At 35.2% G+C, this 27,709-nt stretch overlaps 1 protein-coding gene and 1 pseudogene across 2 annotated transcripts in view; one reads left to right on the top strand and one right to left on the bottom strand.

Annotated features, from left to right (window-relative positions):
* LOC149568824 (putative formamidase C869.04) overlaps positions 1-7,638 on the bottom strand; it is an 82,138-nt pseudogene extending 74,500 nt beyond the window's left edge.
* A 6,922-nt stretch (positions 7,639-14,560) lies between these two features.
* LOC149568823 (Peptidase M50 family protein) overlaps positions 14,561-27,709 on the top strand; it is a 58,983-nt gene continuing 45,834 nt past the window's right edge. The window contains exon 1 of one of the 2 annotated variants that reach the window (XM_089821701.1): positions 14,561-14,782. In XM_089821701.1, coding sequence (XP_089677827.1) covers positions 14,697-14,782 — 86 coding nt within the window. In that variant the 5' untranslated portion in view covers positions 14,561-14,696. Of the gene's footprint in view, positions 14,783-14,905; positions 15,297-27,709 lie in introns of those variants that run through there. The other variant, XM_089821703.1, reaches the window with a different exon arrangement.

The following is a 27,709-nucleotide window of genomic DNA, read 5'->3' as shown; positions in this document are numbered from 1 at the left end:
ACTAAAACCAGAGAATTCTTTGATACATTAGTCAATGGCTCTGAACTAGCCATCAATGCAATAACTCCATGATCGATGGACTGGGAAAGATGAGGAGGAGTCTTAGATGTTAAGAGCTGCATGTCATACAATACAAGTTACATGTAACATGAAACATTAAACAAATATAATCAAATGAATTAAATTAACATGAAACAAATGTACCTCTATGAAGCTCGTATCACGCCTACACTTAGAGTCCTAGTGAATGTCGATGGTCCTGTAGAGAACTGATGCACATGCATAATTATTTTTTGTCAATCCTTCATATGATTACTTAATAAATATATGTATTAATTTAAATGATTAAATCAATACATACCTCTAGACTCATTGACAGGATGGAAAATGGGGCCATGAGATCTCTACTAGGGCTAGCAACACTCTTACCCTAAATTTTGAACAATGTTGATACATGCTAATTAATTAGTCATTCACTATACATACGAAATGTGATCAAATTAGTTGATTATAACTGTAATTTACCTGTGTCACTACCAAATGTCTAACTTAGGAATTGATCAGTGACTAGCCCATCATCCATACTATCTCCAGTATGACTGCCAAATGTGCATAAGGATCCACATGATGTGCACATGTGATCACGATGCACAGAAGGCTCCTCCTTAACTAATGGACTCATGCAATGAATCAGGGTCTACGACAAAGCATTAATAGTCCCTAGAGTGTTGGTCTCTACATGTTCCTTCACAACTGAAGGAATAATCACATGCTTATTGTGTGGGTCATGACGTGTCCTCAGCCTCTCAAATGATGACCCCCCACCTCTACCTTGAGATTCTAATATATCAAAATAATTGGGAATCTCCCCAAGGACAAATTCACAATACAATTTCTTTAAGAAATACATTGGAACCTCATGATTGTTGTAGGGAGGGGCATCAAAGACCATCCACCATCTATCCCAAAAGTTATTTCTAATACCATTATGTATGCACCAATGGATGGAAAATCTTTTAGTTGTAGTTCTAACAGTATTTTGTTCACTAAGCTTTTTAAACAATGCACAAATGCTACCTTTTTCTATTTCTTTTTTTTATATATCTTGATATGATAATTTGTTTGCATAATATCTTCTTTGTTCATCCCTCTTAACCTACCAAATATCCAACTGACCACTAACAGAAGCTACATGGGTCATAATGGACTCGAGGGAGGATGTCAATTGTGCTCTCATTGGATTGGTTTGTCCACAAGCTTTCAACCTACCAATGATTGCTTCTTATTCATTTTTCCCTCTTTCTATTTCATTTATTATGTTGTCTTATGTGCCAGGAGGAGGTCTTTCAATTGGTGCAGGTTGTAGAATTTCTTACTCTTGTTGTGCAGGGTTTTGATTTGGATCTTGTGGAGGGTTTTCATTTTGATCTTGTTGATCTGGCTGGGGATTTGGTGGTTCATTATTCACATTTCCTAATAAGAAACCAATTGCAGTCTAAATAAATAAACAAATTTAAAGAAAAATTGAAAAAAACCTACAAAAAAAATGCAAAAAACATATAAAACAATGCAAAAATAAGAGTAGAAAACATATGATGTGATCTTGATCTCGAACTTCGGTGATGAGGAGGCATTTTGAGGAGGCGAATGACAAAAGTCTTCAATTTCTTCAACTTGCATACGCACTGTGAGGAGCAAATACAAGGAAAATGAAATGGGTCACAGGTTTGCAGACCATTTATAAAATTTCTTAGTTTTTAAAAGCGTGTACGTGCTATAATGGGTACGCGCTTTTTAAAATTAAAAAATAAAATTGGGTGTCATGTTTTTGGCACCACAACTTGGTGCAACCACCCATATGTAGATAGCAGAAACATAGAAAAAGAATGTGTCATGTTTGTCAATCGTTGGGGATACAACAACATTTCAATTTCTAATGTAAGAGAATGAGCAAAAACACATCTACGGGTAGGCACCTAGGAAAAATGTGGAAAGATTGATATGGAGCATGAACTACTTGACATAATGCTTGAAAAAAAACTATGTTCTCCTATACTAACTGTGTTTTTTCCCTTTCTTTTGCACCTGAGATAAGCACTCTTCTAAAGCACAAAGGGTAGAGGATTTTGATGCCTATATTACAAAATTCTCGGTTCACAATCTTGCCTAAGTAATTATGATGGCCACATGGTCCTCTGTATGCAATGCATGCCATCTATGGGAATAGTGGCTCTATGCAATTTAAATAGAATCATATAACCCATTTTATCCTTTAACATCAATAAGGGAAGTTGAAGAGTTTTTAATTTTGCTGCATTTGAAGAAAAATTATGATCTTTACTTGATATAGTCAAACATTACAAATTGTCAAAACACTCACGGTAGTCATTGTCATGATTTGACCATAATAGTGCATTGAGTGGATGGAGAATGAGGAAGAAGATGGAGTAGAAGAGAGATGCTAGCACATTACGAAGCAACAGGACTGCATAAATGATGCAGGGATATGTTGACACCCTTAAGGGCCCATTTGCTTGCTGGCATAGGAATTGAAAATTAGAATAGAAAAATGGAATGGGAATGGAAATGGGGAATGAGAATAGAAAAGGGCAATTCCAATCCTGTTTGGTTCACTTGGAATTTGATTGCGAATATGTTAATCCATTGTTTGGTTATACAAAAATAGAATAGGAATAAGGTTAAGTTTTGTATTTTAAAAAATATTTTCCTTAAATTTTTTTGTTTTAATTTATTGTTTTTTGGTTAATTTTTTCAATAATGGTAAAAAGGTTAATTTATTTTCATTTTTATTTTATTCATTAAAGTTAATGAGAAATATAATTTATTTCATTTTTTTAAACAAATAGATATAATAATAAAAATTTAAAAATAAAAAATAAAAATAAAAATTTTAAATTTTAAAAAAAAAAATTAAAAAAAAAAATTGTAATATTTTTTTTTAAAAGTAGATTGGGATAGGAATGGCCTATTCCAATAACATGTATTTTTTGGCATAGACATATGCTCATTTTAGGGGCAAAATTGGAATATGTCTTCCTATTCCCAATTCTGATTGAGCATACCAAATAGCGAATATAAAACATATTCTAATTTTCTCTTCCTATTCCAGCAACCGAATGGGCCCTAAAAGAATTTGGTGTTGAATTTATGCATTTAGTAGCTACATGTGCTCTAGGAAGATCTCTCCATCAATCCAAGATTATTAAATATACTTTTCCTTAAAATTTGATTTCTATATTCTTCCACTCCATGTTATAGTTAGAAATATATAAAATGTTCAATGATTTGGAGCGTATGATTTTGGATGCTTGCTGAAAATACACACAAATTTAATTTTTTAAAGAAAGCCTTAAAATGGGAGTGAGCTTTAGGATAGAGTAAGGGCATCCATGTGTAAAATGTGGAAGCACAAAGAAGGCCTATGGACTATTTGATATAATGCCTCAAAGAGATGTCATTCCATGGAATTTTGTAGTTAGGATTTGCATTAGAATCCTAGATATCCATTCACTTGAACTCCTTCCCTACTTCCTAGAAGTAAACTATTTGAATTTCTTAGTGTTCCAAAGAGGCTATATTCTGGAAAAAAATAGATCTCTTTGGACAATGCAGAGGTTCTTTTTCTCAATTCTTTATGTTATGGAAAGGTAATGCAATCTTGAATGATTATGGAGAGTGATATAGTTGTTATTGGAGTGCATCCCATTCATATTGTGTGCAAGATATAGATTATAATGTTGGAAGATGCAATGCATGTTATGGAATTAGGCTTCTTGAAGGCTATAGTTGTAACAACCCTTGTAGACATGTATGCAAACTGTGGAAGTAGATAAGGCACAATAATATCCCCAAAAGACATGTGATTGGAAGGATTGGAATTTTAGTAGGATATATACAAAATGAAGTTTTTGAAAAAGCTTTAAGGACTTCCATGCAAATCCAATTGGTAGGTATAAAGCCAAATTAGTGCCATTGATAAAATAGGAGCTATAATACCCCTAAAAGACATGTGATTGGAAGGATTGGAATTATAGTAGGATATGTACAAAATGAAGTTTTTGAAAAAGCTTTAAGGACTTCCATGCAAATCCAATTGGTAGGTGTAAAGCCAAATTCCTGCCATTGATAAAATGGGAGCTATAATATCCCTAAAAGACATGTGATTGGAAGGATTGGAATTATAGTAGGATATGTACAAAATGAAGTTTTTGAAAAAGTTAAAAGGAATTCCATGCAAATCCAATTGGTAGGTGTAAAGCCAAATTCCTGCCATTAATAAAATGGGAGCTTTTGTCATGTTCCCTATTTGTGGTAAAATAGGTGAATGAAATAAAATCGTTTTAATAATTATATTTCAATAAATTTATATCTATAATAATTATTATATATTAAATTATTAGAATAAATGACTATAGATATAAATATATTATAATTTCATGATGAATAAATATAATTATAATAATATATTTAATGATATAATATTGATATATGAATATTATTATGGTAATATTAAAATATTAAAATAAATGAGAAATGATATTATATAAGAAAGGATATGATATAAATTAATTATACAATAAATAAATATAATAGTTTTAACTATTAATACATCATAATGTAATTAATATTGACATAAGGGAATTCGTAGGGTTGCACCCCTTCATGCATGGTACTTGTATATAAAGAATTTCAAATGCAATCTTCAAGGATATGAAATATAAATATTGAAATATATAAATACAATTGAAAGAATTATATAGGGACATTAGAGATTCAGGGAAGGGTAATGATATCCACTAAAATAATATGGAGAGTGGATTTTTATTAGGTGTACATGGAAATGCTCTAGTAGACGTATGAAAAATGTGTTAGTGTGGATAAGGAATGCAAATTTTTTGACATAATGCATCAAAGAGATGTCATTCCATGAAATACAATGATGTTAAATATACCTAGAACAAATTTCTTTATAGTACTTTAGAAACTTTCAAGAAAGTGCAATTGGCAAGTGCAAGTCAAATCCTATGCCAGCATAAATTGTTTTTGCAAGGAAGACCTCACAAAAGTGAAATAATGATGTAATTAGGAACATGGCTTAAGATTATAAGATTTTACTTCTTAGGAGTACAAGGATTTTATGCATGAAATGTGTTCAAATAAATTAGCTTGTTTGGCCTACATGAAAATGCTTTTTGTTGGCTAGTTCAAGCCCCTGTGCAATACCATTGCCAAGGAATAGCAAGATCTGCAAGAGACCCAACATTTCCCAAAAATCTATGGATATGTGTTTCAAGATTGTATGCTCTAGCTACCACCAGAAATGATGGTTATCATTACAATGCATGAGTTTCTTTGGACAATGATTACACATGATAGAAAAAATAGTTGCAGGGCAAGCTATAATATCCCTTGCAATTCTTATTTTAATTTTCTCATTTCTTAACTTGAGAATTTTGTCAAACACTCTGCACACAAGAGATATATTGAAAATCTAAATTCTGACTACTTTCCAAATGCCAAACTTTAATAAATATGCTTGCAAAGAACTCTAAAACATTTAACAATGATGATGCAAATGTTTTTGTATAACATTGATTACAAATAAGAAAATGTGTATTTGTAACAATAAGACATTAGGGTAATGCCTTCTATGATGTTCAATGATATTCTAATCCCTTCTAACAACTTTTTGATATAAAAGATTACAAAACTTCCACAACTGATTTCTAAATCCCTACAAATGCCCTAAGATATTCAGATCTAACCTTAATGCAATGAAAAATGTAAACAAATAGGAACCTGGAAATTGCTCAATAAATCTAGATTTTATTGTAGTGAGTCATTGTAGCAGTGGCAACATTGCATCAAATCATTGTAGCCATATTTGACTTATTCCTTCAATTGTACTCCACAATATGGCCCTAGGCCAAAATTTTGGCACAATGAAAAGACTAATTTGTCTTCTCCAATAGTTGTGACCCCTTAAAGGATCTTTCACCAATATGTTCGAATAGAACACTTGTATGATGTCCTCCCAATACCAAATTCACTAGGTATTTCACCAGCTCAAATGGAGGCACACAAAAGAACTTCATTCTCTAGTGGAAAATGCTTAAAACCCTTGGCTCTGCAAAACTCATCAAATGCAAATGATAATAATCAAGTGATAAGAAAAGAACCTCTGATGCCCCCTTTATTATTTCCTTGTGGGAGCTCACTTACTTTTCTCCCCAATGTGGGATAAAAGATATTCTTATATTTTCACTTTATTATAATATTATAATATGAAATTTTAATATTTTCACTTTATTATAATATTATAATATGAAATTATGCCCCATCAGAAAGTGCCAATCCCCAATAAAACCCTCTAACTATCATGTTAGCCTACATAGATCACAATAATAGGTTAATCCCTGAAATTATGATGCTGGCAAAAACGGGGACATTACAGTCCTCCCTCCCCAAGATTGCTCATCCTCAAGCAATCTGACAACATAGTGAACTCCAACCTCCACCTAGATCCCTGATGAAGAAGTATGTGACATCCCTGTCAATATTGAACCAATTGCATACCACTAACATCATCAAGGACAATGACATAACCTGCAGTATAACAATCGAAACCTATGCAAATGATGTAGGAGTTAGAATGTCACCAAAAGAAAACCCCACAAGAAATCTCTTCATCCTGGTTGTTAGAATATAACCAGAAGAAAACCCCATAAGAAATCTTTTCATCCTAGTCCCCACCCACATAATTATACTAGATTGGAATCCTGATCAACAATCCCTTGAAGAGACATAGCTATAGGAGAACCATATGCACTCATGTCAACTGTATCAACAATAGGCGTAGCCACATCAAAATTTGTGGACACAAGAACATTACCAACTCCCGCAACACAAAATTGAACCTTTACAAATGATGAAAACTGAGCCCAACTCCACTCAGGTGAGTGATCAACATCAACCTCAAACAATGGATTGTCATAGGACAATGTTGTGTCCATGTTGAACATAGGATTGTCCATGAAGTGAACATCGACACTTTTTTGATTGATAGTATAACATGACTCGGTCACTACATCACTCACCTCATCATCAATAACAAGTGTATTATCATCAGAGCACACATCTGCAACTACATGCATACTGCTAAACTCCTCATTAGATGGCTCAATCAACACAAAAGTGGTTGATGATATGACAGTATCCTCACATGCTCCTACTCCCACTATCACTACATTGCCATCAAATACATGATTTAGGAAACGCATACCAACAATTGCATCATCTGACTTGACCTGACATGAATTCCCATCACATTCCACCTCAATTATGCCCAACTCATGCAATGTCTCATAAGAAATGTCCCACAAATTTATAGTTGCAACTGTATCATCACATTTCACTCTTCAAAAAAGCAATATCATGCTCTACTCAAATCTCAGATTCGAAATTAGTTGGGGTCATCTATTTGTGATTTTGACTCATCTCATTCACTAGCACATCCAATTGTTTCACAATACCTTGCATCTCATAATCTCCATCCCTTTGTGAAGAAGTATGCCCTTTGCAGGTATAATGAATACCAAACCTTCTATCACCATCCATAACGCTGAAAACCTAGTCCTCTACCTGTGGGTCAAAAGAAAAGTGATGAGCAATCCTTATAGTGTAATGTTGATAAAACTCCTATTCTCTTTCAAGGGCTTATCATCATCAAATTGGGAATCATAAGATGGCTCCAATCTCTGACTCCAAACTATTGATCGAGTAGGATCCAAGGCAACCCTCTCAACAAATCCAACCACAAAATCCCTATTGGGGAGCATTGTAGCCAAGGTCTCTACAATCTTCCTCACCAATCCTTGTATAGCACGAGAGCCCTAAATGAGAGTACCCTCAAATATATTGTATGAAGTTCCTCCTGCAAATCCAAGCTCTCAAGAAAATACTCCATAAATGACTCAATTTAGTAGAAATTATATGTGGAAGCATCACTCTGCTCCCCTACAATCCATAATTGATCCCTATGAAAATGTGATAATATTGATTGTCCAATGCTACCAGTTGTATGAAAAGAAGAAATAGATTCACTTCTAGTAGAAAGAAGCAAGTCACCATGAGAGCTCGTCTCCACTAATGCTCTCACCTCCTTTGTACATACTACACTCATATCTTGGATGAATGTGTTTGCCACATCATCATGTCCCTCATCCTCAACCATAGAAGCAAACTCACCACCAACCACAATATGTAACTGAACAAGGTCTGGGGCTAGTGTCGACTATACCCTCTCTAACTCCACAATAACCTCATTCAACTATGACTGACTCCTAAAGAGCCAACTGAGTATACTAAAGAGAGTCCACATTCATCTCAAGCTTTTAGGTGAGCTCAACTATCTCCTCCTCTTTCCCTAACAATGTCTCATGTAATAGGTGCTACCCCACTCTAGAAGATAATCCATGTTAGTAATTAATTGAGAGCAACTATACTTCAAGATCCTGATAGCCTCTTGAAGTGCATGAACCTCTGCTAGGGAAAAACTACTATCACCTTGCTCATCTGACACAGGAGTACCCCAACTAGATGTAGCTAGCATTTGACAAATAACTTCGTAATACTCAAGAGATGAAGAAATGTCACTATCACTCACCTTTAGCTGATAAGTCACATGATGCCTTTGTAACCCCTAACTCCTATGCAAGCTCCATGTCTCACTAACTTCATTGTGATAGGAAATTGAATCAGAACTATCCACCACAAGATCACTCATACATGTGCTATCATCCTTGCACAATTCTGCATCCAAGATACAACTACCATGTACCTCAATCAACTCCTCATTCAAAGAAATGGAAGCCCTCATAGTATCAATATCCTCGCATGTCTCAACTTCCACCTCAATAGTAAGATCATGTAAACATCGATCATGAGACTCATCCAAAACCTCCTTGGAGTCATCACCCAATTTATGGCAAGGGTATCATACTTGATGCAACTCATAGCATCATCCAACAAATCATTAGAGGTGTCCATACTATCTGTATCCCAATCACCTAACAGAGCCTTAACTAGTGTCACTTGACTCTACACACATGACTCTATGCTAGGTTGTGAATCAATAATGTTAGAGCATGAACCCACATCTACTGACTCCGTTGTAACATGCAAATCACCAACATCACAGTTGGGTGACTCCATACATGCATTGGTCCCACTTGAGGAAGCATGTGTCTCCTATACTAGAGCAACACTATGAAACCTCACATACAAATCTCCAATAATAATCCCCTTCTCGAGAGAGCCAGAAGTATCAGTGATAACAACTGCTTTGACTATCTTTGCACTAACTACAATGACACCTTTGGGAGCCCCAACCTATTGAAGCTCAATGCCACTATCCTCTCCTACTACAGACACAATCACATGTCCCTATGAAATAAGTCCATCATCAACATTGTAGATAGGACTAGCAGGTGTGGTACAAAATATAGGTACATTTGCATTATAGACACTCATTGAGGAAAAATTAAGCTTCCTTCTCTACAACCTCAATGTTAGCCTTTTAAAGGCAGAAACCATATACCTTGCTGCCCTCTCAACTGTCTCTAGATCCAATAAGCTCTCTGCCAACCTATGTTGATGAAGCTTAAGTTTCTCCATACTGTCCTGCAAAGCATTCATTTTTGTTCTAACCTCCTCATTACTCCATTGACTTCTAGAATTTTCAGCCCTCCTATGTGTTTCTATGGCTACAAAAATGCTAGAGTGTTGGTTACTCTAAATGCAACAAGAAATCTAAAAATAATATAACTTTCCTACTCCACAAGATGGCAGGAAATCTCTCTGATACCAATGTAATATCCTTTGTGATTTTGATTTCAATTTTTTGATTTGTTAACCTGATAATTTTGTCAAACACTTTGTACACAAGAGATATATTGTGGATCTAAATTCTGATTGCTTTCTAGATGCCAAACTTTTATAAATATGCTTGCAAAGAACTCCAAAACACCTAACAATGAAGATGCAAATGTTTTTTATAACACTGCTTACAAATAAGAAAATATGCATATAAGAGATTAGGGCAATGCCTTCTATGATGTTCAATGACATTCTAATCCCTTCTGACAACTTTTTGATATCAGATTCTGATATAAATCAAATTACAAAACTTTCACAATTGATTTCTAAATCCCTACAAATATCATAAGATATTTAGATCTAATCTCAATGCAATGCAAAATGTAAACGAATAGAACCTGGAAACTACTCAAGAAATCTGAATTTTATTGTAGTGAGTTAGTGTAGCAGCGACAACACTACAACAAATCATTGTAGCCATATCCAACTTATTCTTTCAATCATACTCCATAATCTGGCTTTAGGCCACAAATTTGGCACAATGAAAAGACTGCTTTTTTTTCTTCAATAGTTGTGGCCCCTTGAAGGAACTTTCACCAATATGTTTGAATAGAACACTTATATGATGTCCTCCAAATACCAAATTCACTGGGTATTTCACTAGCTCAAATGGAGGCACACAAAAGAACTTTGTTCTCCAGTGGAAAATGTTGAAACCCTTTGTTCCACAAAACTCACCAAATGCAAATGACGATAATTGGATGATAAGAAAAGAACCTCTCATGCCCCCTTTATTCTTTCCTTGTGGGAGTTCACTTACTTTTCTTCCCAATGTGGAATAAAAGATATTCTTATATTTTCACTTTATTATAGTATTATAATATAAAATTATAATATTTTCACTTTATTATAATATTATAATATGAAATTACAGCCAATCATAAAGTGCCAATCCCCAATAAAACCCTATAACCACTATGTCAGCCTACAAGGATCACAGTAATAGGTTAATCTTTGAAATTACGATGCTAGCAAAAATGGGGACATTACACAAGCTTCGATGCTTGTGTTAGAGGTGTGTGACTTATTTAACACTATAATATATATTAATGAGGCAATTGAGATTTTCTTTGCTTTCATAGAGAATGCAAGAGCATTTTAGATGTAAAAATCACTATTTGAGTCATAGTAAATCAATTGGAGCAAACATTAGAAATGATTTATGTTAAATAGTATCTTATATATTATGATTAACAAAAAAACTCTCTTACAGGTCTTGAAATCCTCAAAGTACCCAACAATATCAACTAGCAATTTCCTTGAGGCCAACACATTTTGGGGTAGGATTGAGGACTTCATATTTTGGGGTGGATCTGACAAGATCAAATTATGACAATGGAAATGCCCCATATGTTTACATATCTAATCACAAAGTGACTATAAAGGAAGAGCAAAAGAGCAACATAATATGTGTCTTCTCTTCCTATGTCGTCCACTCCATCATCAATTGTCCTCAAACAAGAATCCTTACTAAGGGCACTTTTGGCTATGAAAATACGAATAAGGAATTGTAGTTTGTTATTCTAAATTTATTATTCTTAATCTGTTTGGTTCGCTCGAAATTTGATAGCGAATACATTTCTCCCATATTTTGTTGTGCTGGAATATGTGTTTGGTCATTCTCCCATGATGACACTTTGAGTTCTTGCATTTTTTTCTTAGACAACTCTCTAAGCCTAATCTTGTGTCTATTTCAGCCACTATCTCTGTTTTTTGGATCATGATCTTGCTTTCTTAAATGCCCCAATTACACACTTGAAGGGGCCGCCTTTAATTTCGATGGGTCAATAAACGTTCCATGGCTGAGATAATTTTGATCATAAGCACTCCAGTTGGCCAGATAAGATAACACTAATCTTGTTGTCCCTAGCTTGTTCCAAATCTCAAACCACCTCGAACCACACATAAGCTTGTTCCAAAATAAGAATGACCCAAAGTTGAGCACCAATGTTTTTTTCACGGACCTAAAAAGAATAATTTTTTTGAAAAAGTAAAATCTGAATATGAATTGGCTATTGTGGAATTGCAAATAGTCATTTTTGGGCAAAAATGGGAATATCTACATTCTTATTCCCAATTCTGATTTGGCTTACCCAAAAGAAGGATTTGAAATTTTGGGTATTTATAGATCCCTATTCCAATCCAATTCCAACAACCAAATGGGTCCTAAATGATCACATGCATAAAAATAGGGTTTTATCTTCCATTAGGAGTTGATACTCACTTATTATGAAGTGGTGTAATGATGGTTAATTTTGACTATTTTAAAAAATAAATTCAAATTTTCTTCCTACTCTTTTTCCTAATATCCAATAACAAAAAAAAAAACACTTTTTTAATTATAAAAAATAAAATAAAATGTATAAACTATAGATCAAGTTTAAATGTTCACAAAAAATCGTAAATACTATTGGCTAAATTAATTGCTTGCATAAAAAAAATGTAATAATATCTTGTCATCGACATTGTTGTCAATGTAAACTAACAAATGCAATCCATCTATTCTTTATTTACCACAAACAATATATTTATGGTTTAGTAATTGAATATAGTTGCTTTTGGGATAAGATTTCCTTAATTCTCTAGTGCTTTTTGTTAGAATAATTACCATATTTCTTGGATGTTAAGACTTCATTATTTTGCATGTTATGCACACACACATATCTATATCTACTTATAGGTGTGTTTGCATGTACACACACACGCACACACACACACACACACACTTTTATATTCATGTATGTGCGCGTGCACACACACTCATACACACACATGTATATATACATAAATACATACTTGTGTATACATATTTTTAGCCACAAATGATAATGTAATTGACAAGTGGGAGATTGTTAAATGATGATGCTATGAATGTATGTAAAAGAGTCATATTAGTTGGTCTATTGTCATTGATATCAAAGTCTTAGTTGGCTAGGCATTATGCTAACTCAAGTAAACAACATATCGTTAGATTGATGAAGAGGATTTGAAAAAAGTATGATGAATACATAAGTGATATGTAAGGTATTCAATGGGTACTTGAATGAATTGGACAATGATAATGTATTTTTGGTTTGATTGTTTTACAATTAGTTATTGTTGCAATGAATTGAAGAATACAAGGTTAATTGAGTTACAAGGTTAGTGAAGTGAGATTGTGATGCAGGAGCATCTCGCATCACGAAAAAGGGTGTGTGATCAAATTTATAATTTAAAAAAAAAAATTGTGGAGGAGAGAGAAAGTAACGAAAAATTAGAGAAAAATAAATTTAAAAAAAAAAGGGAAAAAGAGGGAAAAAAGGAATTTCTATTTTCAAGGTGCATAGGTGGAGTAAATAGAAAAATAAGAAAAATAGTTGTCATTCCATTTATTGAGGTGTGTAGGTGGCATCTTAGAACTTTGTGGAAAGTTCCTTAAATCATGCATTTAATATGTGTTGTGATCCACAAAGGAAATGTAATTTTCTAATTGGGTTATATGGTGGTGCTTAGTTGTATTTGGGTGAGAATTTAATATTTGTTGTAAAGTAGTTGTATTTACCTTTTATCTCACATTGGTTGTGTTTGTAATATCTTGGATGGTAAGTGCCTATTTAAGCAAGGCATATGAGCATTTGTAGTCAAGCTCTTCAAGTGCAAGCTCTCATGGTGTAATCTCTTGTAAGAAAGCTTGGAGGTGAAAAAGTTCTCTTGGTGGAAGCTCTTGGTGCAAAGACACTTCTTGTGGAAGCTCTTGTTTGGGAGTTCTTTTATGTTGAAACATTTGTAAACTTCTTTTGGAAGAAGTCATATCTATGATATCATCTTGTTAATGTTGTAAGAATTTTCAAGTATAATAAAAGCATGCCTTGCCAAGCATTTTGTCATCTCTTTGTCTCCATGTTGCCATGTTTTTGGTTATGAATGTGTAAGGTGGTGTAGCCCTTTGTCAAATGGTATTAGAGCATGAATCAAAATCAATGAAACATGGGTCAATGGGTTTGACTCAAAATCACATAGTTAAATCTTGATAGCAATATCACAATTTGACTTGTTGTAGAAATTATCTCCTACTTATCAATTGATGAGGTTAAGGGGATTTCTAATATATCACTATATCTTCAAGTTTTTTAATTCATCCGTTCTATAAAATAATATAAAATTCTAGAAAGTAATTATACACTAGCAATATATGTCAACTTAAGAAAGTTTCTAAGGCATAATAATATTTCAATGAAACAATTTAGTAGTATGTTTTAAAAATATTTCTTCACAGATAAAGATAAACTTAATTTCTGATATTGCTATCAAGATTTAACCATATAGTTTTTGAGTCAAACTCATTGATCCATGTTTCATGAGCCATTCACACATAAAACCATCTCTAATGAGAATAAATGAAACACTCAGCACTCATTGGATTCAGGGGATGCTCACAGAGGTGAAGAACTAGGACTTCCTATGAGTTCACCCATCTGAATAGTACTCCACCTCAAACATACTTCACTAGAGAGTTTCTTCCATGGGCGCCTTCGATAAACTTAAGTATATATTAACGATTCTATTAAAAAATAACATGTAAATCGTCATATACGGCCATCAAATTCCAGGCATACCCTATATACCATCGGAACTTCGATCGACTCAAATAATATACAGAACCTTTCTTTGCGAACATATAAATGCAGCAAATATAAATTATCAGTTCAACCTTCAAATGCATCTCGAGCAGTTTTCCAAGGTAATACCATAAGCTGGCAATGCCTCGGAGGCGTAGAAGAGATGACAGCGCTCAGGGCATTCTGCCTTTTCGCGGGAGATCCTTGGCCCACACTTTCTCCTGCTGGTAATTGATTCGTTACTATACCTATAACTACCAAAATGTGAAAGCAACCCAGTTAATTAACTTAGGGTTTTTACAGTTTAATTTTGTGTTTAAAGGATTTCGATTCTGTGGTGAAAGAAGCTCACACAGGGCTTGAGTAAGCAGAACGAACGGTAGTTAAATATTTCGTGGGCGGTCTGTCCAAGATTTGCCATCTTTCATCTCTACGATTTTCTAGTTCAAGGCTATTTCACTTTTGCTATAGTTGTGTGTGGAAAACAATGCAAATTTTCTGCAAAATTTGGAACACAGCCTTTTCTACACTGGGGTTTTCTCGACAATTAAAGACTTCTGGCCTACTTTCGAGTCACATAACAGGATCCTTTCTCAGTAAATAACAGCAAGATCATCAATTACCTGTGATTCTTATAGGCCACAGTTTAGTGGTATTGCAGACTTGCAGGCATTCGACAAACGTGGCCTGTTAGAGTCTCCTGTGCGTAAGACGGTTCAAGAATCCCTTGAAGTTAATAAGGTAATGAGTTTGGCTGTTGCAAATTGACTGAGCAAGAGATATTTACAATAAACTATCTGTAGAACACTTCATTAACGCTGACACGTTGAATGCTTTCTTGGCCAAATGGATAGAATTTAATGAAACATTTGGCTGAGTTTGGAAATGTTCTTTCACCTCACTAACAGAGAATTAGATTCCTAACCCATTTCCAAGCTCCAACGCCTAACGCAGAAGCCTATCTCAATTAGGTTGAAAGGGCTCTTGGAAAAATAATTTCTAATTACTATATTTAAGTGAATATTAACCAAACTTTATAGCCTTTGTTAAAGCTGAAAAACATATGGACCAAGATATCTGTTTGTGGGTCAACATAGCTGCGACAACATGACCACTGAAATGAAATTTTCTTTTGTAAATGAAAGACATTTTGGATTTTGTCAAGAAACTTACATGATTTTTATTACAGTGTTATATATATTGTAATTTTTTAGTTGATTAGAGAAGATGGACATCATATTTGTTTCTGTTTTGTGGAATTGTGAGGAAGAAAGTATTTTGTACCCCGAAAAAGGAAAACAGAGGTTTTAAATACACACACTCGGACATATATTAGAAGACCCATTTAGTTGATTAGAGAAAAGGTAAACTTCAGGTTTTGTTCCCAATGTGGAACTGTGATGGAGACAGCATATTGAACTTAAGAAAAACGAAACTACTGTTTGAGATTTTAACACAAATCAAGGAATTTATAATTTAAATCTTAAACAGTTTCTGCAGCAGCATGGATTTGAGGTCCATTGTATTAATATCACTCAGAACATATTATAATATTATATTATGAGTTTACTGATCTAATTTCAGTAGTATAATATCATTTATGATTGGAATGGATGTAAGCGGCGCATCATAAGAAAATATTGCTTAATGGTTAACGACAGTTTTCTTGGTTAATTAGTGAGAGCCCTACCCGAAGAAAGATCCCTTTCGGTATAGCAAAATTACAACCAGAGTCGTAACTTATACTGCCCAAAAAACTATTTCAGAAGTAGCTGCAAAATCAACTACAACCACCTTGCCACAAAAAGCTCATGCATATTAAATGGCTCACAACAAGGGAGACACCCAGCTAAATTGGAACAGGACAATCACTTAAAAAGAAACAAAAAACTAAACGAGAAAAAAACTAAACCAAACAAAGACTTAATTAGACATTCACGCTTTAATTAATTGTCTAGGAGACTGCATCACTGATTTAATGACCAGCTGGTCCACACCATCCTCCTTATGCAGCCATCTTCCTGACCATATCAAGTAGCTTCTTCGATTCTTTTGTGATCTCAGGGGCCATTTTTTCTTCTTGGGAAAACTCTGCCTTTTCTTTTACAGAATGTATTAGCATCCTGCCATGGCACAAGCAAACAAATCAACAACAATGAAAATAGAGAAATGAACACCAATGCACAAGAGAACCGGATTTACATGGAAAATCCAATAGGGGAAACACAACAGTGAAAGTATTCTTACAATATATGAACAAGATTACAAATTGTTTTAAGGCTCACTCCCTAAGGAAGCTCACTACTCCTTGGGGGACTTGCTGAAGAGATTCACTGTCTCAAAGCAAGATATAAGGACCTGCTAAAGAGTTCTACTAATGTAGAGCGGGATACATGCAAAAATTGGATTACAATGATTAGGCCTTCGACTCATAGCCTCCAACAATCTCTTGAGAAAGTAGCTATGCTTGGCTCACTGCCTTAAGAAATCATTAAGCAATTCAGTTCCAAAACATCCGCCGCCCGCTTATTTCACCATCCTTCTCATTCAGAACCCACACACTTGTAATGGGTATGACTGTCTACATTTATATCCTGTTCAAGCCACGAAAACATTAAATTAGGTTTGCCAGAACAGGAAACAAGCACGACCTCATCAAGTTGTCCCCCAAAATTTATTGTGGTGAAAGAGGTCCAAGCAAAGAGGTAGAGTGGACCTAAAACAACTTATTACATCTTTCCATGTAGCCCCAAACATTAAACATGTTGGTGCACATCTACCCAAGTCAGCAACATGGTAGTGTGTAGATGAAACATGTAGCATTTTACCAGTCGGCCTAGAAATATAACTTTCAAATGAATCTACACATTCCAGCGTATAATGAGGCATAACCGGAGCCAAAGATACTCATTACAACTTCTAATGCTGGCATAGACCCTCAAAGGAATAGTACAAACAGGAGAATATGTCCTGTAGGCCTGATAATCACAAAACATACTGAAAGATCAATATGCGACACTAAAGGATCAAGTAGTGTCATGTGGGCCGTTACATTTTCTGAGTGACCCTCAAAAGCATAGCACAAACAAGAGAATGTGGCCCGTAGGCCTGATAATCACAAAACATACTGAAAGATCAATATACAGCAGCAAAGGATCAAATAGTGTCATAAGGTCATGCAGGCTGTTACATTTTCTGAGTATCTTTTTCCTTATTGTTATTTCCGTTAGAGGAAGACATTCTTCATTCATATATGTGGGTAGTGCCCCATCACCAAGGGACACCATAATTCAAAATAATCAGATTAAGGTATATATATATATAGAATATGTTTTCAAAGAGGGGTAAACGCTTTGACCTGGAGCTATGAACCAGTGAGGCCACAAACGGGGGACCTCATCCCATGAGATTTGAACCTTGATGGCAAGGATAACAACACAACAACTTAACCATCACAACATGCCACTATTGGCATATATATATATAGAATAAATATCAATATAATAACTATATTATCTATAATTAATACAATACAATACAATAATTATTGTATAGTAATTATATAATATAATTATAATTAATATAATAATTATAGTTTCAATTTAATATAATATATAAGATAACTGCAATAGTCATATTATCAGTAATATTATCACAATCTTTAATGTTAACTTGAAGGAGACCAACCATAGCTACAATAACATTAACACTTCCTCTTAGATAAGGAGGAATCCTTTTTGATAACTTCTAGTTCGTCTTCTTGTCTTATTATTGTGATCCATTTATGAGAGAGAGATATTTGGACGAGTCATACTGAAATAATTGGTTTAATTGATTTAAATAATTAAGTAGTTAATCATTGTCTCATATAATACTGTATATTACTTGAGACATCGTTGTGAATTAGATATGTAAGCCCCCTGAAGCTAACTTCAACACAGGCCACATAGAGATGTTCCGTGAATGCTCAACATCATTCCCCTACAATTCTTTTATACAGTCATGCTAAAATAAGATGGCACAACCAATCTGATACAAAGTTCTTTATACCCAGAAGCCCATAAAACATAGCTATGAAGAACATTATCAACCATACTTGCGGTATACTTCATCAACTGAAACCTGAACTGAGATATTGCACATACAATATAAGCATATCCACCAATCCACAGGAGCACAAACAATGTGGAGCATTCTCCAGACCAGCCATGACAAGCAACCAACCTGCCAACATACTGCAGTAACCAAAAACATCTGTGGGTATATTGGAGACCTGAAAAGATAGGAGTGCAGAGTCCAAGACACATACAATATAAATCCCAAACTGCAATTCTATATCATCAAGTGCAGAGGAATTCGGAGCATTCTCCCAGACAGCCTTCAAAGCATTTTTCTGCATCTTCACACTTCACTTGACCGCAAAGACCAAAATGTCCTTGTAACACCATTTGCTCACCCAAGAGCAACAAGAAAGATAGAACGACAACATGCATCATATCACAATGCATTATAGTCCTCACAATAATGCTGTCATTACTGTTGATTGCAAACAAGCTCAGCAGCATCTCTAAACACATTGCACATGAGACATTAATGACAGCACAATACCGAGTGTTGATATCAATGACAGCACAACGCTGGCGGTTGACATCAACATGCTGATCTTCAATATCCACAACATTTATGTTATTACTATTAAGATTTTGTGTGTATGTTTTTATGTTAGTGTGTGTAATGTATTCGCGCATTTTATCTGTTTGTCTGTCTATACATGTGTGTGCGCATGCCTATTTTGTGTGTCTGACTGCGTGTCTGTGTATGTATAGCTGCTGTTCCCTTTTATGTGTGTTTGCATATTTTGTCTGTTTGTCTGTCTATACGTACGTGTGTGTGTATGCGTGCGCGCGCCTATTTGTTTGTGTGTCTAACTGCATGTCTGTGTGTGTACAGATGCTGTTCCATTGTCATCCATAAATTATGATCTATGGTTCTTGTTGGCTATTTTTGCCTCCATTTAGCCCATCACTGATATCCGAACAAAGAAACTTTCAATGGCTAGATTCTTTACAGATCGGATCTAACGACTCGTGTTTTCGTGAGCTATCTGCCCATTTTCCCCAAAGCGCGAGATGCTGCCATGTGTTGCCATTTCGGTGTTTCCTCACGCTGCAATGCTTTCTCAAGGCTCCGGAACCCGAAATTTCACCACATGGTGGAGGGTCCCATCTCTAGTGCTTGTGTTAACCCAATATGTGCATGCATAGATCGACAATGGAGATTCAATGAAAGAAAAACATTTGATGCTGCCACGCTTTGCCATTCGGATGTTTCCTCGCGCTGCATTGTTTCTTCAACTCTCTGAAGCCCAAAATTGCGTCACGTTGCCACGCTTCGCCATTTTGACGTTTCTTCATACTGCGGAGTATCCACGAGCTTCGAAGCTTAGAATTACATGACAATTGTTGGATTTGGCGCATCTTGGAGATTTCTCGCGACATTTCAACCATTCATCTCGAGGGGAAGATCTGCATCGACGACTGCGACTTCATTGGGAGATTCTCACCGCATCTGGGCTGTTCATTTCAATGGAAGATCTATATCGACAACCAACATTCGATCTCGAGGAAATTAGATTCCTCCCCCCGGTCAACCTTGCATGTTGCGAGCAGATAACATGTCCTTTTATCCTTCCCGCGGTTTTCTTTGTCTATGGCACGCCATCAGGGTCAGTTCTTCAATGCCTAACGACTTCTTGGGCTGTCCCCCGTGCCTCTTTAATGCATTAAATGATCAAATTTCAGTGATTTGATCTCTTCTAGCTGGGTGCACTTGTTTTGGTCTCATCCTGTCACTTCTAGCATCATATTACACTTCAAGATTAGATTTCATTCGGACTTTTTAGTTATTGCTCTCCTTTGCAACTTGACTCCACCCTGGTTAGGGTTTGAACTCAATGTAAACATTAGAGTTATGCTTGAACTCCTTAAAAGGCAGTTGTAAATATGTTTTTGGGGTTCTTCTTTGTTGTATTTTTGCAGTAGCTTTATGCTCTGCAACTGTATTCCTTTTGCCTTCCATTAATGAAATTCCTGCTTTTACCTCTTCTTGTCATTCATGATTTGTGTATGTATCTTGCCTTGTTTTGAATGTTTCTTTCCTACTTCTTAGAGTTATATGTTGTGTTTAATGTATTGATAATTGTTGTATTGTGAAAATATCATTCCTTTCAACATTTGATCAATTCCAAACCTGCATGTGAGTTTTTAGGAAATAGAATAGAGTTGAGATTGGTGTATTTGGGTATTTCATTCATGTGTTGTGTAGTCATGGGCAGAGATTCTAACCATGATCTATTTCGGTGCATCACCCCCATTCCCTTTCAGCATTTTACTTTCTATTTCTCTCTCCCTTTTCCTCTCAAGCAGTAGTTTAGGTGCACCCTGATAGTAAGGAAGCTGGCCTTCTTCGGAGTTCGACCTAAAAGCGCAAGTCCCACACTTGGAGGTCATTTCCATGTTACACAATGTCGCTTGAGGGTCATACCTCAAGCAAGGGTACAGGCTTTTGTGTCAACAGTTCTCTCCTTCCCAAAACCTATGACCTTGTTTTAAATCTCTATGGAACAATACTCTAGTGCTAAGTTACTGATGTGCTCCCCGGAGGCTTGGATGCAGAGACAGATGCGCTGGGAGGTGGATGCGGAGCTGGATGCGCCCAGGAAGCGCACCCCATGTGCATCTGAAAGCTTTCCATCTACAAAAACTTCAATATTGACGTTAACAAGCTCTAAGCACAATTTTCTGGCCCAATTTTTTATGAGATAGTGACTGATGTTATAGGCATATCAAAGCAAAATAATGAAAATTTAATCTGCAGCCTTCAATACTAGACAGTCTGTAATGACCCTCACTATAAAGGCCACAGAAACCCTCAAACTGAACTTAGGAATTTTGTCAAACACTTAGTGTGTAACAGTAACAATATTCAGAATATGGTAATTTCAGATTTGATACTTTCAGAATATAATCACAGAATTACAATATATATAAAGCCATTGAACTATATTTCAATTACCATGCAATAAATTCTGAAATTATTTTATTACCAATTCTGGACTGATTATTACAATGACTGTATGACAGCAAATTTACCCAAAAAATGACATATATTTCAGAATGCAAGAACCTGGTTTGAAGAACTATGGAAGAACACCACGTTTTGCTGCAGATCGTTGATGAAGACCTCCAACCGCACCCCCAAACTGTCCTTAATTTGCTGTTGCTGCCCAAACTAGCAGGGCCGTACCAGGCCGTACCTGTACGGCTGCTGAAATAAAATAATATTAGGGTTTTGGGACCCCCAAATGCAAGGAAAATGGGCGCCTAGGGTTAGGTAGTAACCCTGTAAAACCATAAAAAATAACTCCAAGGGGTTGAGGAGATATGAGCAATTATGTGGTTCCGAACCCTGCTTTGCCAATTCTGAAAATGCACTTATTCTGTCTTCAAACTCTTGTCAAATGCTTCTCCAATGATAGGGCAAATCTGAAATCCTTATTCCAACCAAAAACAAACCCTAACAACGAATTCTCAATAAGCTCCAATGAGATGGCTGAATACCAACTCCAATTATGCAACAATTCAGGTGATATTTCACACCCTCAAAGTCGCCAATCCAAGGGAGTGATTCGTTCCCAAAGATCGAATAATTTGCAGATCCAAAGTCCACAAATGTCTTCACAATGAAGAAGTAGAAGAGTTCTCCAATCCAAGCATGTCCAAATGAGAGGCCCAGCCCTCTATTTATTCACTTTTCTAAGAAGTTGCTAGAACTTCTAGAAACATCCTTTATAATTTCTCATTATAATGCACTTTTTTATAATAAAGTAATTTTATAAAATAAAAGGTGCAACTCAAATTAAAATTATAACATGTGGGCCCCAATATCACATAATGATAAAATATAACCTCTTAACACTTCTTCAAGAGCAAGATATGACTATCTGATCCGCAGAATTGACTCTCTTTCCACACCATTTGCCTACGAGAGTCTGGAATAGGCAAATCCATGATCAATGCCATGTCGAACTAAAGAGGGGACATTACACAGTCATCTCATCTTTCCTAAGCCACATTTACTCTTTACTTATTCACTTAGTTACTGGTTTGAGTTTGATTCAAAATACAGGTTCAAAGAATTGGATTGCTGGTACGGCAAATTTTTGGAAAGGGTTTTGGGTTCGTTTGGGTTCATTCGTACAAAAGCATGTGAAAATTATAAAAAATTATGTATCTATATTTATGAAGCCTAGAAGCATAAGTTAAAATTAGAATGTCACATAGTATCATAAAATCATATGATTTAAACAACAAAAACACCATAAACTTTAAACATGTAATCATAGCATCATGAATCTTAATCACCTATTTGCCTTTGCTCAAGACAAAAGAACCTATTTGCACACCACAAATGAGTGTTCGAATCCAACATAAGCCATTTACGTTCACTTGTTTGGGTTCTGGAGCTCAAAAAAAAAAAAATATATATATATTCCAAAAAATGACTTAAACACTGCTTGTGGAGCAAAATTCACTTGGGTTCATTGGAAATTAGATTTGGGTGACACAAATTCGCCCGGGTTTGATCTGGGTTGATTCTGGTTTGAACCATGTCTCTAGAAATTGAACCTTGTCTGTATTTCGGTGGTATTGGACCTAAAACATGTACTGGTTTGAATCAATACATGGTCCATAGGACAAAGTGGCAAACCTAGGTAACTAAGCTTATTCAAGCTAATTAACCTATATATTAGCAACATCCCTATACAAGAAGCGTCTTCATCTTATCCAAGAAGCGTCTCCATCTTGAACATAATTTTGTTATCCTAGAGAGGCAACATATTTTCAAGCTTTCACAGTGCGACCAATCTTACTTTTGGCAAGATTGATCAATTGATTGGGTGTCATATATAAATGCTCTGTGTTGAACAAAACATGCATTCCCTACAACCAAAGATTCAATCAATGATCTACAGAATCAGGTATACTTTGAAATTATGAAAATTTGAGGGTTCATTATTTTAAAAGTTAGATTTGATTCTTGTTGAATGTCTACTTCTGCTGGTTGTCGAGATATATCTCGAACTAGTTAAGTTTTAACGTGGGAAGGTGATCCATATTTGAAAAGTAGGCAGAAAATTTGATCTTTCAACGTTCTAATAACCAACATTATCTGTTTAATGCTTTCATTGGTATTGATGTTTATCAACGACGAAGTATCATATATATATATATATATATAAATGGTGCACCTGCGCACCTGATTATTACACCTGCATCTGCACCCAAATTAGTAACATAGCTTTAGTGTCTAGCTACCAATGTGGTGTACAATTTGCATGCTAGAAGTAGCTATGTGATAGAGAATATCAATTTCTTTTAATTTACTTTGGTAGTCACATTGGCCAATCTGACCTTGAGATAGATGAAAGAAATAAATTGAATGTTGTGGTGAGAGTCAAGAGTTATGATCATAGGAATAAATTGAATGTTATGGCGAGGTAAGAGTTATGGTCACTTCAGAGTTTAATGAATTGTTTTGTCAATGGGAGACCATTTAGAACTTTTTGTCAAATTTTCACATGTCATTTGAGCCAAGTCTATTAGTTGATGTCAAATGTAGTGGGTTTGTGGAAATCAAACTTTCAAGTTGTAGGGCATTTAAGTTGTGTTTGCTACATTGAAATCAATTAAAAAAACATAGCCCCTAAAGTTGCAAGTTCTATTTTTGTCACACTTGCAGTTCCTTGGATTTTAAAGTTACAAGGCATAGAAGATATAATTTTAGGTGTGTTGAGGATTTTGTTATAGTTGTAAAGTTAATAATTGAAAGCCCATTTCAAATGTCCTAAGCACAGAGTAAAAATGCTTTGGCAACTTGAAAATTACAATTAATGCACTTAAAGAGTTAGTTCAAAGATTTTCCTTGACAAGTGCAAATATCTTCCATCATCTTGATCTAAAGTTAATTGGAGTAGCTGGTCAACATTCATTCTGGATATGATAAGAGTGTTTGAGAACCAAAAAATAGTGAACCCGTTGTAGTATTGACTTCTTGCTACTTATTTGAACCTTGGAAAGGATGCTAGATGACTTGTTGAAAGAAATGAATTGTGTAATACCGACAAATATGGGGCATCATTGTTGTTGTTAGAATAGTTTGGGTTCATGAAAAGTGAATAGAAGGGCTTACGAGAACTAGCATATTTAATATTTGAAGTTGACAAGATGAAATCTCTAGAGTTGCACAAATGATACTGAAGGGGGATTATAAGGTGTTAATGTTTGTTTGGGATATGTGTAAATCAAATAAAGACAACAAGGGAAGTCAATGCAAAACGGAAAACTTAGATGAATTAGAGTACGTAAGAAGTCAAAGGTTTTACTATTTGCAATAGCAGAAATGTATGATATCTGTGTACTTATACAGAAGATGCCAATGTGAGGGCTGTTTTTATTTTTCTCATCCATGATATATCATTTTGTATATTCTATCTTTGTTCTGCCTCATCTTTGTTCATGTAATTGTGGCGATTGATTAATTGATTGTGTATATTGTTTTAGAAAGGCAAAAGGTTGTCTATTCTTCCCTAGTAATGTATGTATTTGTCTCCAAATTGTATATGTGCAATTAGGATTGGTAGATCCCCAAGATTTGGGCCTTGGTAAAAGGTTTAATGTGATATGGAACTGATCAGTTGTCATGTTTCCATTTTTTTGTTCGCTTGTAGGGCAACCAGTGTTTGCTTTTTGGGTTTTTTGCAAGCTCAGAGAGGTATTTCGATGTGGCTAGTGTGTTCAGATGGATTGATGGCGATGAACGAAACTTTTTGGAGTGATTTCAGACAATTTGTCTGGGACATAGTATTTGTAGTAAGTGCCAACATGGATATTGTTTGGTCAGTTGGGAGTTTTGTCGGACTTATTATTTTTAGCATATTACTATTTATAGAAGTGCTATTTTGAGCCACTGATCATAGCTTCTATCTTCTCTTAACTTAAGTGTGCAACATTTTCAATTTCACTATTTTTGAGGAACATCTCTTTTCTTAGCATATGGCTATTTTAACAAGTGTTAATTCTAGTCTTGATTTCTATGTCATTATTTTCTATGACGAGTCTTGATTTCTATCTCCTCTTAGTTCAAAGTGCAATGCTTTCTAGTTTGGTGCCTTTGATTTATTTCACTTAAGAATTATTAAGTTACTTGAAATTTTAGTGAAGGGCAACCTGTATATTAAGTGTTCCCCTATTCCTATGTCTAGGAATGAGGTCACTTTAAGCTGTTTTCTAAAAGAAAATTGGATATCAAATGAGGCCAAGACATAGGAGGACTTTATTCATTTAAAAGATTTGTATGTTGCCTCCAAAAGTGACACCAAGATTAAAGGAGAGATAAATTGTTTTTAAAGCTATGTTTTGAGACGAAGAAGGGGTCAAACCTTTTGTGTATTAAAATGATACTTTAGCTTCAACACACGATTTAAGTACAACCATACAGGGTTTGTTGCTGCCATTGCGTATTGGCTAGGCCTTCAAGTGTTGTCCTACAAACGTTTTTTGGCAATCGGGTATTGTCACTTTCTCCCAATGACATTGGTGGTCACTGTGAAATTGTGTGCGGGACTTTGTTGTCGCTTGGAGGTCACTTTTCCTCCTACTTTGTCTGTGTGACCATCGGTCTAAGGGATCAAGAATCATAGCCTATACTTCATATTCCTTTTCAGATTAGATCTCTTGCTATGAATCTTGACAATTAAACTAGCAGTCTGCCTCATCTTAACCTCCTCAAATAACTTATGGATGCTTAGGACAGCCTCCATGATGACCCTGTAATGGGCTCAGATGTCTTCATATGTTGTGCACTCAATGAAAAAGTGTCGTTCAGTCTCAACCTCACTATTTTTGCAGAAACTGCAAATATTCTCCTCCCACTCCTCTTTGAACCTTTTCCATCTACTCGTCTCACATTTAAGATGATGTGAGCCGGTCCTCAATCAAGTTGATAACACCCTAGCCTGACCTTTATTAGTTGTCCCTAGGTAAGCTTGATCCCTATGTCCCCAGGAAGGGTTGAACACTCTGATATAATCTGTCTTTTTCTGACCCATGTTATGAGACCACATGGCAGCTTGAAATTTTCCCATGACAAACTTCTTTATTTCTACACTAGTAGAAGGACAATCTTGCAACTTGATGCTCCACATGCTCAACCACTTTATCTTTTGTTTCATCCAAGTCTTCTTCCTATGAATCAAACCCCCTTTCATTGCAATTATGGGCCAACATTGGTTATCCAAGTTTTCAATTTTTTTTAATAGCTTATTAACCTTGTTATTGCTGCCGGTTTTAACGGTTACGTACCAGCTTGCACAAATAGGATTTCATATGGCACTGGGTGTTTTAGGGTTTGAAAGAAGAAGATTTATACACTTATTTGATATAGGTTTCATGAATTTGGAGCACAATGAGTTTTCTTGAAGTGTGTTTTGAGTTTGCCGAGTCTTTGGAGGTTTTTTTTCAAAGTGCTGTTATGCATTTTCAGATTATCTTGATGTTATATTAATGTTCACAACTTGGTGAGTAAGATTTATTTCATTTTTAGTATCATTTCTTTCAATTCCTCTTTGCTGGGCATTAACTGTTGAGCTATAACACTTTGAATTTAAGGAAGTGATTATAGCTATAACACGTTGAATTTGAGAAAGTGATGATTTATCAAGGCAAAATTGCCCTTTTGCTATTGATGCACATTCTTGCTAGCACACAGGAGTTTGATGAGGCTTAAATCTTCTATTTGAAGGCTGAAAGTGAATCTTTGGTGGCACCCCATGTTGCTGATTGACTTAATGAGGAGCTGGAGCAGTTTGAAGATTGTTAGTAGCTTGTGAGAATCTTTGCCAAATATTTTGCTCGAGAGCAATTCAAAATTTAATGGTCGGAATTATGGCACTTGGAAGCAATGGATAATAGCAATTTTTGAATATCAAAATACTAATCAAATTGTTCGGGGTGTTACACAACGTTTGACTGCCTCTGTTACTGATCAGGTTACATGAGATTTGAATAATTAGGAGGCGGTGATGCTTCTCAAAT

The sequence above is a fragment of the Cupressus sempervirens genome, chromosome 3 (genome assembly GCF_028749045.1).
Source record: "Cupressus sempervirens isolate cs-2001-9-10 chromosome 3, ASM2874904v1, whole genome shotgun sequence".
Classification (NCBI taxonomy): domain Eukaryota; kingdom Viridiplantae; phylum Streptophyta; class Pinopsida; order Cupressales; family Cupressaceae; genus Cupressus; species Cupressus sempervirens.
Note: the sequence above shows the minus strand (reverse complement) of the source record. Positions and strands in the feature narration are given on the sequence as shown.